The sequence below is a fragment of the Schistocerca cancellata genome, chromosome 6 (assembly GCF_023864275.1).
Source record: "Schistocerca cancellata isolate TAMUIC-IGC-003103 chromosome 6, iqSchCanc2.1, whole genome shotgun sequence".
In the NCBI taxonomy this organism is placed as follows: domain Eukaryota; kingdom Metazoa; phylum Arthropoda; class Insecta; order Orthoptera; family Acrididae; genus Schistocerca; species Schistocerca cancellata.
This window is the reverse complement of record NC_064631.1, coordinates 614,373,957-614,387,587: the sequence shown is the minus strand read 5'-3', so window position 1 is coordinate 614,387,587 and position 13,631 is coordinate 614,373,957. Positions and strand designations below refer to the sequence as shown.

The following is a 13,631-nucleotide window of genomic DNA, read 5'->3' as shown; positions in this document are numbered from 1 at the left end:
CAGGGTTTATAACGAATTTATTGGAATTTGCGCAGCTGAATAAGTATTAAGGAGAAAAAAGGACATTTTACTAATAACTATATTTGCATATTCAAGAACAAAAGAATAATTAGCGAACACAAAGAGTGTTAGACAATGCCAAAGAGGTCTATTTAACACAGTGCACTTTGCGCCGTCACACACGAAATATATTGTTCACACAATTTCAACACCCCTCCTTGAACTTATATTTTGTGTGTTTCTTCCACAAGATAAACCAAATAGTCCCACAATCTTCTCAAACTTCTCCCTTTCCAAGGGCTTGGTCAGGAGGTCAGCTAACATGTCTTCTGTGCGCAGATAGTCCACGGCAATGTTCTGTCGCTCTATGTGGTCCCGAATGAAATGGTGCCGTATGTCAATATGCTTTGTCCTAGCACTGGTGACATCATTTTTAGCTAGGTTTATGGCTCCCTTATTGTCACAGAAGATGGTTGTAGGTTCCTCAATTACATTGGGCTCTATTTCACTTATTAATGTTCGTAGCCATAATGCTTCCTGTGGGGTGTAAGATAGTGCCATATACTCGGCCTCTACGGTGCTCAATGCAACAGTTTTTTGCTTTCGACACGACCATGATGTGAGGCCCCCCATTAATTTAAAACAGCAGCCAGTGGTGGCGTATCTGTCTCCCAATTCACTCCCCCAGTCCGCATCACTATATCCCTCTAGTTTTGCGTTACTATCTCTATGGTATTTTAACTCATAGTTTGAGGTTCCTCTTAGGTATCGGAATATCCTCTTTACAGCTTTACAGTGCTTTTCCTTTGGGTCTCTGCAATATCTGCTCACTGCATTGGCGGCAACAGCAATGTCGGATCGTGACGTTTGAGACAAATACAACAGACTCCCTACTGCTTCTAAATAAGGAACATTCTTGTCACATTCCACATCAGTCTCATTTACACTTAACTTCACTCCTACTTCCATTGGAGTACTTATGGGTTTGCAATCACTCATGCCAAATTTATTTAATATTTTTTCCGTATATGGTGATTGACTTATGCTCAATTCTTGTTTTTCTTCATCCTTAGTAATCTGCAGACCTAAATAACATTTGACTTCTCCCAAATCATGCACCTTAAACTTGGTTTGCAGCTGTTTCTTGAAAATTGTCATTTGGCCTTCACTTTCAGTCAGGATAAAGAAATCGTCCACCCATATCGCCATTATTATTATTTCTTCTTTTCTCCCTTTATAGTAAATGCTGGGATCTGCCTTGGATTGCTTCATATTCATATTTATTAGAGTTTCATGTAGACATCGATTCCAGCAACGTCCACTTTGTTTAAGTCCATAAATACTTTTTCTCAAACGCAAAATCTTTTTAATTTCTGATCTGGTTTTTATGGCTTCCCTTGATGGAATGACATATATCTCCTCCTGCAGTTTCCCATTTAAATATGCCGTTTTAACATCCATATGATGAATTATTAAATTTCGTTTTACTGCCAATTCTAAAAGATATCTCAATGATGCATACTTGACTACAGGTGAAAAAGTTTCTTCGTAATCTACCCCTTGTTTTTGTGAATATCCGTTTACCACAAGTCTTGCTTTGTATTTTGGTGATGAGATTTCAGGGTTCTTCAAATTGAATACCCATCTTGCCTGCAGTGGTTTCTTATCTCCTGGCATATCTACCCATTCAAAGGTTTCGTTCTGATATAAAGATTCTAATTCTCTCTTCATCGCTTCTTTCCATTCTTGAGAGTTTGGGCCACTCATTGCTTCTTCTGCTGTTCTTGGCTCATCATTAAAAGACTGTGCTGTTACATCTCAAAATCCGGATTTTCCTTCGGTTTTGGTACACGAGAAGAACGCCTTACATTGTTTTCTTCATTTTTTTCATCCTCTAACTCATTGTCATCATAAATTGTATCCATTTGTCCTTGGCTGTCGTCTTCCTCTTCTTCACTTTCTATTTCCTCATACAAGGTTTCACCTTCTGAACTAGGTGCAGTTGACTTAGTGGTTTTGCTCTCTTTTGAATCCTTTCTATTTTCAAAGAATATTACATCTCTACTTGTGACAATCTTTTTAGTCACTGGATCCATTAATCGGTAGCCCTCTGAATTTTCACCATAGCCTACAAAAATATACTTTTTAGCTTTCGGATCCCATTTTCCTCTTAGCTGTTTTGGAATATGTGCCATTGCATCACGCCCAAAAACCCTTATATTGCTTAGATCAGGTTTCTTTCCTATCCATATCTCATAAGGGGTTCTATTGTTTAATGCGATTGTAGGTGATCTATTGCTCAAATATACAGCTGTTGACACTGCCTCTGCCCAAAAAACTTTGCATAATTCAGCGTCAGTCAGCTTGCTTTCTCAACAATGGTCCTATTAGCCCTCTCAGCAACGCCATTTTGAGATGGGCTGTACCTTATGGTAGTTTGATGCCTGATTCCCTTTTCTGCCAGAAGGTTCTTCAATTTATGGTTAATATATTCTCTCCCGTTATCAGACCTGATGATCTTGATCTTCTTTCCCGTCGACCTTTCAGCCATATTGCAATATTCCTCAAAGATATCTCTCACTTGGTCTTTAGAACTAAGAAAATAAACCTGAGTATATCGTGAGTAATCATCAATAAACGTAAGAAAATAATTACTCCCACCTATGGATTCACACTCTATCAGGCCACATACATCTGTGTGGATTAACTGCAAGACTTCTGTGGATTTACTCTTACTAGTCTTGAAGGGTAACCTTGCTTGTTTTCCCTTTATACATGTCTCACAAGGATCCTTGGACACACTAAAATTCTGTATACCATTTACCATATCCTTTATTATAGACATACTCTTTCTATTTAGATGTCCAAGCCTCTGGTGCCATAAAAAACCTTCTGCTGAATATACTGAATCACTAACATTTTTATGTTTACTGTCAATGGTATCCAACTTAAAAATACCCCTTTCGTTACTTGCTGTAGCTATAACTTCACCACTTTCACTGATTACTCTTGCACCCTGCATGTCAAAAGTGACTGTATTTCCTTTCTTGACAATTTCCCCAACAGACAGCAGGTTAGTTGCCACATTTTTCACATAATGAACATTGTGTGCTCTAACCATATCTGATTCACCATTTACACTTACATGTAGATCTAGTTTCCCAACCAGGTGACACCGGAGCTTGTTGCCATCAACAGTAGATATTCCCATATGAGTCTTATCTTTGATTTCATAAAGAAGTGATTCATCTTTAACAATATGCACATATGCACCTGAGTCTAAAATCCATTCCATATCACGATTACTCATCCCACCAAAAGAATAAAAACATGAGAGTGCCTTACCTTTGTTATTGGTCCTTCTCTCTGGGCTATCAGTAACATACCTCTTTTGCTGAGTGTCTGATCTTGGGCTTACTTTTTCTTTGCACTGAGACGCAATATGTCCCATCTTCTGACATTTATAGCACCTCACCGATTTCTTCTTTTTGTTTTTTGAGTAGAGAGAAGACGCACCTTCCTTCTCCAATGTACAACAGCTTGGAGCACTCTTTACGTCCTGCAGGATTTTCACCTTAACACTGTCGCCTGTGATTGGTATACCCGAGCTTTCAAGTCCCATAATCATAGGTGCATACCTTTCGGGCAGTCCTGCCATCAGCATTGTTCCTATCCATTCGTCAGCGATCTCGAATCTGATGTTTCTCAGTTGGTTCGACGTGGTTATTATTTCGTTAACGTATTCGTCTACACTCTTACATTTGTCCAGACGAGTGGTAATTAACTCGCGTAATAATCCTACTTTTCTCGTAAGACCACCATCCTCGAATGCACTTCGTAAATTGTCCCAGACTTCTTTCGCTGTAGCAGCTTTTTCAACGTGAACATAATTCACCGAATTAATCAGTAATATCAACTTTGATTTTGATTTCTTATCCTTATTTGAATAATTCTGATCTGTGGATTTCATTGTCCCATCTACCACGTCCCATAGGTCGTCTAAACGTAAATACGCTTCTACTGCGAACTTCCAGGTTGCATAGTTTTCGCGACCTATAAGTTTTTCAATCTGTGGAATTCGTGCCGCACTCATTCTTAACGGTAACTTGCTTTTTATTGCCGTAAAGAACACCAAAAAATAATGCGGAAAAAAAATTGCGATCGTCCTGTAAGGATAACTCGCACTTCACGTAAATTGGAACTTTTCCAATACTTTCTCCCTACTATTTTATTGATATACTTATTCCAAATGCAGCCTGGGCCCATAACCTATTGGAATTTTCGCAGCTGAATAAGTATTAAGGAGAAAAAAAGGACCTTTTACAAATAACTATATTTGCACATTCAAGTACAAAAAAATAATTAGCGCACACAAAGAGTGTTAGACAATGCCAAAGAGGTCTATTTTACACAGTGCACTTTGCGCCGTCACACACGAAATATACTGTTCACACAATTCCAACAGAATTGACTGGATCTTTCACTAACAGATTCGAAAATCTTTTCCATGGCTTTCGTGAGTTTCGGATTTTCCCGATTTTTTTGGATTGATTATTGACAAAAATCACGATATCATTGTACTTACCTTTTTGATTTTGTTTAGTGACAATATCCTTATTATACGACAATGCTTGATTCATTGCATGAACGACACCGTAGTTTAACTTGGCGCTTGTATTTGATATTGTTTTCCGAAATCATAGAGTAAAGCTTAATTTTACACTTGCACAACTGTTCAGTTGTTTCTGTATTATTTTTTATAGTTGCCATAAAATAAATAATTAATTATATCACACTGCTAACGCTTAATACTAACATAATAAGATATACAGGAAGAACGAAAATAAATAATCTCTCCTTTTTTTAATCTTATTTGTGTAAGTATTTCTTTTAAGAACAAGTTAAATAAACACTTTCTTACTTATACAACTGTGCTAACAGCTGTTGTTTGATAGCATACGCGGGGAAACCAAATTCGCACACACTTCACAGTATGGTTCCTTGCACGCTAACAATACAAAAATATCTGTGGCAATTTTGGGTCCTCGGCATATTTTGATAAAAACTGGTGGTCAAAGAGTGGCAATTTGGAACATTTGCTGTTTTCTTCACCACGCACTTTCATCTTCTGCCCATTCCATACCACTATCAACATCGCCTTCCCCTTCTCCAGTTGTAATAGATCTCCCAAAGTAAAAAATCACGGGCCGTTTTTTGGTCCACATCTTTTTACTTATCGTTCACTACTGAATTCTTAATTCTCCTAGGATGGAGACCTTCGATAGTCAAGTGTCACATAACCATATATTTAAGCACCACTTTGTCTACCACATCTGAACCTAAAGCATACCATACGAAATGAAAGTACCTGCTGTACTTGTAACTACAGTGTTACCAAGTTGCCATTCTTTGCCTTCTATATCTCACCGGTAATTATCACAGAATGAGACTTTGCTACGAACATTTGTATTTCTAGTATGCAAGGAATCGCGATGTCAGGTGTCCAGTTTTCCTTCATCTCCTCTGTGTGTTTTTTCCACATGCATCTAATCCACAGGACAGGCAAGTCATTGTAAAGGATTTAATGATGAGTGATTTTACGCAATCTTCTGATTATGTGACATTAAATAGAGCCGTAACCTACAGGACGCAGCCAGTATACATCGCATTGACGAACACTGCATATTCATCGATTTGACGCCACTGCCAAGTGGTCGACAAGGACCAGATGGTGGTAGTCATGTGGCACCGAGTTGGCTGTTGCCTGGCATGTCGGTCTGCGCCTGTCGTCCAGTCCTGTTACGAGTTCCCGACGTATCTGCTGGAAGCTGGTGATCTCGTGGAGAGCGCTGCCTGCACGTTTTGCGACCTGGAACAGGGTGCAACACGCAGAAATCACACATACATGCCGAAAGGATTCTCAACTAACTACAGTTGACTGATTAATGGTGCATTACACGCAAGCAGTAAAATCGGGTTAAAATCAGATCAGGAGATCACGCCTGACGTTGTATCTATGACATACACAGAATTACCATGAGCGCTACCTACGAGTAGAGCGCCACACTTGAAGGGATTGCAGCATTTCAGTTAGATTAGATTACATTAGATTAGATTAGTACTTTTTCCATCGATCATGAATACGACACTACGTAATGATGTGGAACACGTTAATAAAAGGTGTCAATACAAGATATTACATTACACAAAATATTACATGAAATTCAATATATTTTTTTGGGGTGGGGGGTCGGGAAATTACCGACTTACTATATCCAAAAATTCATTTAATGAGTAGAAGGAGTTGCCATTAAGAAATTCTTTTAATTTCCTTTTAAATGCTATATGGCTATCTGTCAGAATTTTGATGCTATTAGGTAAGTGACCAAAGACTTTTGTGGCAGCATAATTTACCCCCTTCTGAGCCAAATTTAGATTTAACCTTGAGAATTGAAGATCATCCTTTCTCCTAGTGTTGTAGCCATGTACACTGCTATTACTTTTGAATTCGTTCGGATTGTTAATAACAAATTTCATAAGTAACTATATATATATATATATATATATATATATATATATATATATATATTTTGTGAGGCTACAGTGAAGATCTCTAGCTCTTTAAATAAGTGTCTACAGGATGATCTTGGATGAACTCCAGCAATTATTCTGATTATACGCTTTTGTGCACTGAACACTCTTTTATTCAATGATGAGCTACCCCAGAATATGTGGCCATACGGAAGCAGAGAATGAAAATAGGCGTGGTAAGCTAATTTAGTGAGGTGTATATCGCCAAAATTTGCAATGACCCTAATAGCATAAGTAGCTGAACTCAAACGTTTCAGCAGATCCTCAGTGTGTTTTTTTCCAGTTCAACCCCTCATCAACGATTACACCTAGAAATTTTGAATATTTTACCTTAGCTACCGATTTCTGATCGAAGTCTATATTTATTAACGGTGTCATTCCATTTACTGTGTGGAACTGTATTTTATGTGTTTTGTCAAAGTTGAATGAGAGCCCATTTGCAGATAACCATTTAATGATATTCTGAAAAACATCGTTTACAATTTCGCCAGTTAATTCTTGTCTGTTAGGTGTGATAGCTATACTTGTATCATGGACAAAAAGTACCAGCTTTGCATCTTAGTGAACATAGAATGGCAAGTCATTCATATATATTAAGAACAGCAGAGGACCCAAGACCGAACCTTGCGGCACCCCATTCTTTATTGGCCCCCAGTTTGAGAAATCACCAGTTTTTTGCATATTATGTGAACTGCTTATTTCAGCTTTCTGCACTCTTCCAGTTAGGTATGATTTAAACCATTTGAGCACTCTCCCATTCATACCACAAGTAAAGAACCCCTAGGGACGCATTAGAGACGTCTGTCGAACAATAGAGCGAAAATCCATCATGCCACGAAAGACACTCGCGGCCAGTGACAGGGCCTGCATCGTCACATTACGTTTAGGACCCTTGTCAACAAGGGAAGTTGCCCGACGTATGCACCGGAGTCTAAGTTGTATGGTGCGGTCACGGAATAGGTTCCACTTGGCAGGCGGTGTTGGGAGTTTACACCACAAAAGGCCATCAACGTACGACAGGTGCACATGATGGTCGATATCTACGACTTGGTAGAGTCAAAGGAACCGTGGGTTGAGTGCTCCAGAACTGAATTTGGTGTTTGGAGAGGCTACAGGACGTCACGTATAGCATCAAGCTATAAGGAGACGATTACATGACGCGAATTACAATCTTGACGACCATGCTGAGCACCACGTAGTACACAACAACACCAAGAACTCCGTTATAGATGGGCAAGAACCATGCTGAACGGACGCCACAGGATGGGCGTCGGATTGAGTTTACGGACGGAACTCGGGCCTGTTTGTACCCTGATAATCGCAGACAACATTTTTGGACATAAAACAGGAGTAGCGAATGCCTTCAAGGCGAAAGAACTTGCCCCCCTTCTAACAGCCGTGTACCGCAAGTCTCTAGAGGAACGGAAGGTTCCAAATGACTGGAAAAGAGCACAGGTAGTCCCAGTCTTCAAGAAGGGTCGTCGAGCAGATGCGCAAAACAATAGACCTATATCTCTGACATCGATCTGTTGTAGGATTTTAGAACATGTTTTTTGCTCGAGTATCATGTCGTTTTTTGAAGCCCAGAATCTACTATGTAGGAATCAACATGGATTCCGGAAACAGCGATCGTGTGAGACCCAACTCGCTTTATTTGTTCATGAGACCCAGAAAATATTAGATACAGGCTCCCAGGTAGATGCTATTTTTCTTGACTTCCGGAAGGCATTCGATACAGTTCCGCACTGTCGCCTGATAAACAAAGTAAGAGCCTACGGAATATCAGACCAGCTGTGTGACTGGATTGAAGAGTTTTTAGCAAACAGAACACAGCACGTTGTTATCAATGGAGAGACGTCTACAGACGTTAAAGTAATCTCTGGCATGCCACAGGGGAGTGTTATGGGACCATTGCTTTTCACAATATATATAAATGACCTAGTCGATAGTGTCGGAAGTTCCATGCGGCTTTTCGCGGATGATGCTGTAGTATACAGAGAAGTTGCAGCATTAGAAAATTATAGCGAAATGCAGGAAGATGTGCAGCGGATAGGCACTTGGTGCAGGGAGTGGCAACTGACCCTTAACGTAGACAAATGTAATGTATTGCGAATACATAGAAAGAAGGATCCTTTATTGTATGATTATATGATAGGGGAACAAACACTGGTAGCAGTTACTTCTGTAAAATATCTGGGAGTATGCGCGCGGAACGATTTGAAGTGGAATGATCATATAAAATTAGTTGTTGGTAAGGCGGGTACCAGGTTGAGATTCATTGGGAGAGTCCTTAGAAAATGTAGTCCATCAACAAAGGAGGTGGCTTACAAAACACTCGTTCGACCTGTACTTGAGTATTGCTCATCAGTGTGGGATCCATACCAGATCGGGTTGACGGAGGAGATAGAGAAAATCCAAAGAAGAGCGGCGCGTTTCGTCACAGGGTTATTTGGTAACCGTGATAGCGTTACGGAGATGTTTAACAAACTCAAGTGGCAGACTCTGCAAGAGAGGCGCTCTGCATCGCGGTGTAGCTTGCTCGCCAGGTTTCGAGAGGGTGCGTTTCTGGATGAGGTATCGAATATATTGCTTCCCCCTACTTATACCTCCCGAGCAGATCACGAATGTAAAATTAGAGAGATTAGAGCGCGCACGGAGGCTTTCAGACAGTCGTTCTTCCAGCGAACCATACGCGACTGTAACAGGAAAGGGAGGTAATGACAGTGGCACGTAAAGTGCCCTCCGCCACACACCGTTGGGTGGCTTGCGGAGTACAAATGTAGATGTAGATGTGTCCCACATGTGCAACAAGGTGGTGGTGGAATGATGTTTCCCGGTAGGACTGCCAGTATCTGCTGTGCAGTATACAACGCTCCCACAGTGTCACCTCACCGATGAAAGATATACTGAGATGCGATGCTATAAGCAGTAGGATAAGTTTTGCATCCTTCTCTATCAACACTGGCCACTGTACACCTCGAGTGGTTGTTGAGGGCAGTCTCACTGACCCACGGCACAGGGACGAGAGTGTGCAAGCAACATTGCGGCTGTATCGCCACATTCTGGTGACGTTTCACCTTGATGTTATCTCACGTGCTCATCGCTATTCTCGTGAACACATTCCTTCAGGGACATCGTAATGGAGTGACCCTCTAGATCCCATGACATGAATCAAATCGAACAGTTGTGGGATCGGCTGAAACGAGATGTTTTTGGACTTCGACAATCACGTGCACTCTGCGCGAATTACGCAGAATCACCACTGGGGGCGGGACAACTTGTACCAGGCCTGGCTGGCTTGATGATCTGATCGATGGTACGCCAAGACGAATTCAAGCCTACATCCGAGCAAGGGGACGTTCCACCACTCACTGACGTTGGTGAGAAGCGCTGAGAAAAACCCACCGTGGGACACAGACGATTTTGTTGATAAATGTACATAAGAATGCTTCAGAGCCAGTTTGTATGTTCAGTGATACGAATTTCAAAATAAAGGGATGAGCAAAACTTTTCTATCTTTGACAAAAATAGCAGGACCTTAATTATTCTCGACAAATAATGTTTTGTCAGGCCAGTACTGCTGAAATACACTGCTTGTACTCTGTTACTGAATGTATAAATAACAGGCTTATTTTATTAAAAATACAATAAAACAGGTCAAAACACACGAGCTTACTACAGTACAGATCTACACAAGGAGCAGAAGATGATACTGAAAAATGTAATGCAACTGCTGTTGCAATTACACTGACTATAAACTTTCAGCATTACGTTTCTAGTTGTGAATAAGTTGAGTTTTGTCACACAGACGTGCAGATCCACTATCGATATGGTATTTTATGTCAGCAATCACGTTTCTCAGTTCAGATATACTGTTACATGTCAAGTAAGGCTTTTTTCTTGGCTCCTTTGAGTGATAAAGTTTGTCACACAAGGTACGCAAGATAGGTACTGTTAGCTGACGAAAGATTTCTTTTACCAGTACCTCTCAGATTCTTTGCAAGGCATCGAAAAGCCCACCGTAGGATGTTATGACTTTGAATGAGCTCTGTGCAACCTTTGGTCTAGTGCGCGAAGATCCCTGAAATCGCCCGTTCCATATTGCAGTCAAGGAATCTGTTCTGCGAGGCGTTAGCAATTAATTGAATCTCATCGTCTTGGTGAAATACATTAAATAATCTGTTGTTCCTCCCTATAAGAGTAAAGTCTCTATCAGGTGGTAGGGAACTGTGCCTTCTCACGAGGAACGTCTGGTTCAAAGTGGTGAAATATTCACAGATTACCCTATTTTGGGAAACGGAAGTGATCCATAAGTTGTAGTTCTGCCCCATGCAACAGTCAACCAAGATTGTCAGATTCCAAACCTCATTGAGCGGAGTGAAACATGTAAAGACGATCGTCACAATTCATGAAGATATCTCTGCTGGGCTCTTACACTGAGAACACTGAAATCAGTTACCACCAGTATTATGTGTTGCCAGGTTGTAACAAGGCTACTGCCGGCCGGAGTGGCCGTGCGGTTCTAGGCGCTACAGTCTGGAGCCGAGCGACCACTACGGTCGCAGGTTCGAATCCTGCCTCGGGCATGGATGTAGGTGATGTCCTTAGGTTAGTTAGGTTTAATTAGTTCTAAGTTCTAGGCGACTGATGACCTCAGAAGTTAAGTCGCATAGTGCTCAGAGCCATTTTTTGAACAAGGTTACTGCTATTGACAAAACACAGAATAATGATTCGACTGTGGACAGGAACACTTTTAGCATCGATTAGTACCTTTCCTGTTTTGGAGGCGATTCAGTATGTTTCTTCGCTAAGTCTCTGTCATAATCCGGGTTTCAATCAAGCGAACGGGAATGTTTCCCTCTTTTGTCTTCGAGGGACGAGTTGCTGGTCCATTTGCCGGCCAAAATTTACACGTTGCGAGGTGTAATACGGGAAAAATTACACAGTGTCTTTTCACAAACGCGTAGCTTATCGATATCCGTAGGCGTTCGCAAGATAGTGCAAGAGAGGGCACTTTTCCCCTTCTGGAATCTGGGGGGGGGGGGGGGGGATGGGAAGGGGTTATATACACTCCTGGAAATGGAAAAAAGAACACATTGACACCGGTGTGTCAGACCCACCATACTTGCTCCGGACACTGCGAGAGGGCTGTACAAGCAATGATCACACGCACGGCACAGCGGACACACCAGGAACCGCGGTGTTGGCCGTCGAATGACGCTAGCTGCGCAGCATTTGTGCACCGCCGCCGTCAGTGTCAGCCAGTTTGCCGTGTCATACGGAGCTCCATCGCAGTCTTTAACACTGGTAGCATGCCGCGACAGCGTGGACGTGAACCGTATGTGCAGTTGACGGAGTTTGAGCGAGGGCGTATAGTGGGCATGCGAGAGGCCGGGTGGACGTACCGCCGAATTGCTCAACACGTGGGGCGTGAGGTCTCCACAGTACATCGATGTTGTCGCCAGTGGTCGGCGGAAGGTGCACGTGCCCGTCGACCTGGGACCGGACCGCAGCGACGCACGGATGCACGCCAAGACCGTAGGATCCTACGCAGTGCCGTAGGGGACCGCACCGCCACTTCCCAGCAAATTACGGACACTGTTGCTCCTGGGGTATCGGCGAGGACCATTCTCAACCGTCTCCATGAAGCTGGGCTACGGTCCCGCACACCGTTAGGCCGTCTTCCGCCCACGCGCCAACATCGTGCAGCCCGCCTCCAGTGGTGTCGCGACAGGCGTGAATGGAGGGACGAATGGAGACGTGTCGTCTTCAGCGATGAGAGTCTCTTCTGCCTTGGTGCCAATGTTGGTCGTATGCGTGTTTGGCGCCGTGCAGGTGAGCGCCACAATCAGGACTGCATACGACCGAGGCACACAGGCCAACACCCGGCATCATGGTGTGGGGAGCGATCTCCTACACTGGCCGTACACCACTGGTGATCGTCGAGGGGACACTGAATAGTGCACGGTACATCCAAACCGTCATCGAACCCATCGTTCTACCATTCCTAGACCGGCAAGGGAACTTGCTGTTCCAACAGGACAATGCACGTCCGCATGTATCCCGTGCCACCCAACGTGCTCTAGAAGGTGTAAGTCAACTACCCTGGCCAGCAAGATCTCCGGATCTGTCCCCCATTGAGCATGTTTGGGACTGGATGAAGCGTCGTCTCACGCGGTCTGCACGTCCAGCACGAACGCTGGTCCAACTGAGGCGCCAGGTGGAAATGGCATGGCAAGCCGTTCCTCAGGACTACATCCAGCATCTCTACGATCGTCTTCATGGGAGAATAGCAGCCTGCATTGCTGCAAAAGGTGGATATACACTGTACTAGTGCCGACATTGTGCATGCTCTGTTGCCTGTGTCTATGTGCCTGTGGTTCTGTCAGTGTGATCATGTGATGTATCTGACCCCGGGAATGTGTCAATAAAGTTTCCCCTTTCTGGGACAATGAATTCACGGTGTTCTTATTTCAATTTCCAGGAGTGTATTTTCGATTCATTAGAAAATACTCCCGAATTTGTAGCAGTGATTGTCTGCGATATACGTAAACTGCAGAATTTGAACGGCAGGGAGCAATAGTCAGTACTATGGCTTTAGCAATAGCTATACAGGATGTCTCAGGAGTAATGGCTAATATTCAATGATATAACAGGAACGAGAATTCGAAGCAAAAAAATTTAGCAAACATGGGATCTAAAATGAATTACTTAAGAGCTATGAGCACTTCTTCATCTTCGATATCGGGTAACAAGCTTATTTATTGCAAGCTTTTTGGTTTCCATATTTTGAAAGGTGACAGTATGGACCAAAATAAGGAAAACATGTCCAATAAACAGGGGCTTAAGAGCTGCGAAAACTTGTTCATCTTCGCTACAGTGAAACACATCTCTTCTACGGAACACGTGTTCATAGCTCTTAAGGTGTTTTAGAGCCCATGTTTCTTTGCTTCGAATGACCTTACCTGTTATATCCCTGAATATTGAATGTTCTTCTTGGGAAACCCTGTGTAATTTGGATTTGTTTGGTTGCCACACTG

General features: G+C 42.4%; 1 protein-coding gene across 1 annotated transcript in view; it reads right to left on the bottom strand.

Moving 5' to 3' along the window:
* Window positions 1-5,566: 5,566 nt before the first annotated feature.
* The window catches only part of LOC126190845 (uncharacterized), an 88,567-nt gene continuing 80,502 nt past the window's right edge, over window positions 5,567-13,631 (bottom strand). The window contains exon 4 of the mRNA XM_049931430.1: window positions 5,567-5,869. Within this exon, the coding sequence (XP_049787387.1) occupies window positions 5,739-5,869 (131 nt within the window). The 3' untranslated portion in view covers window positions 5,567-5,738. The remainder of the gene's footprint in view (window positions 5,870-13,631) is intronic.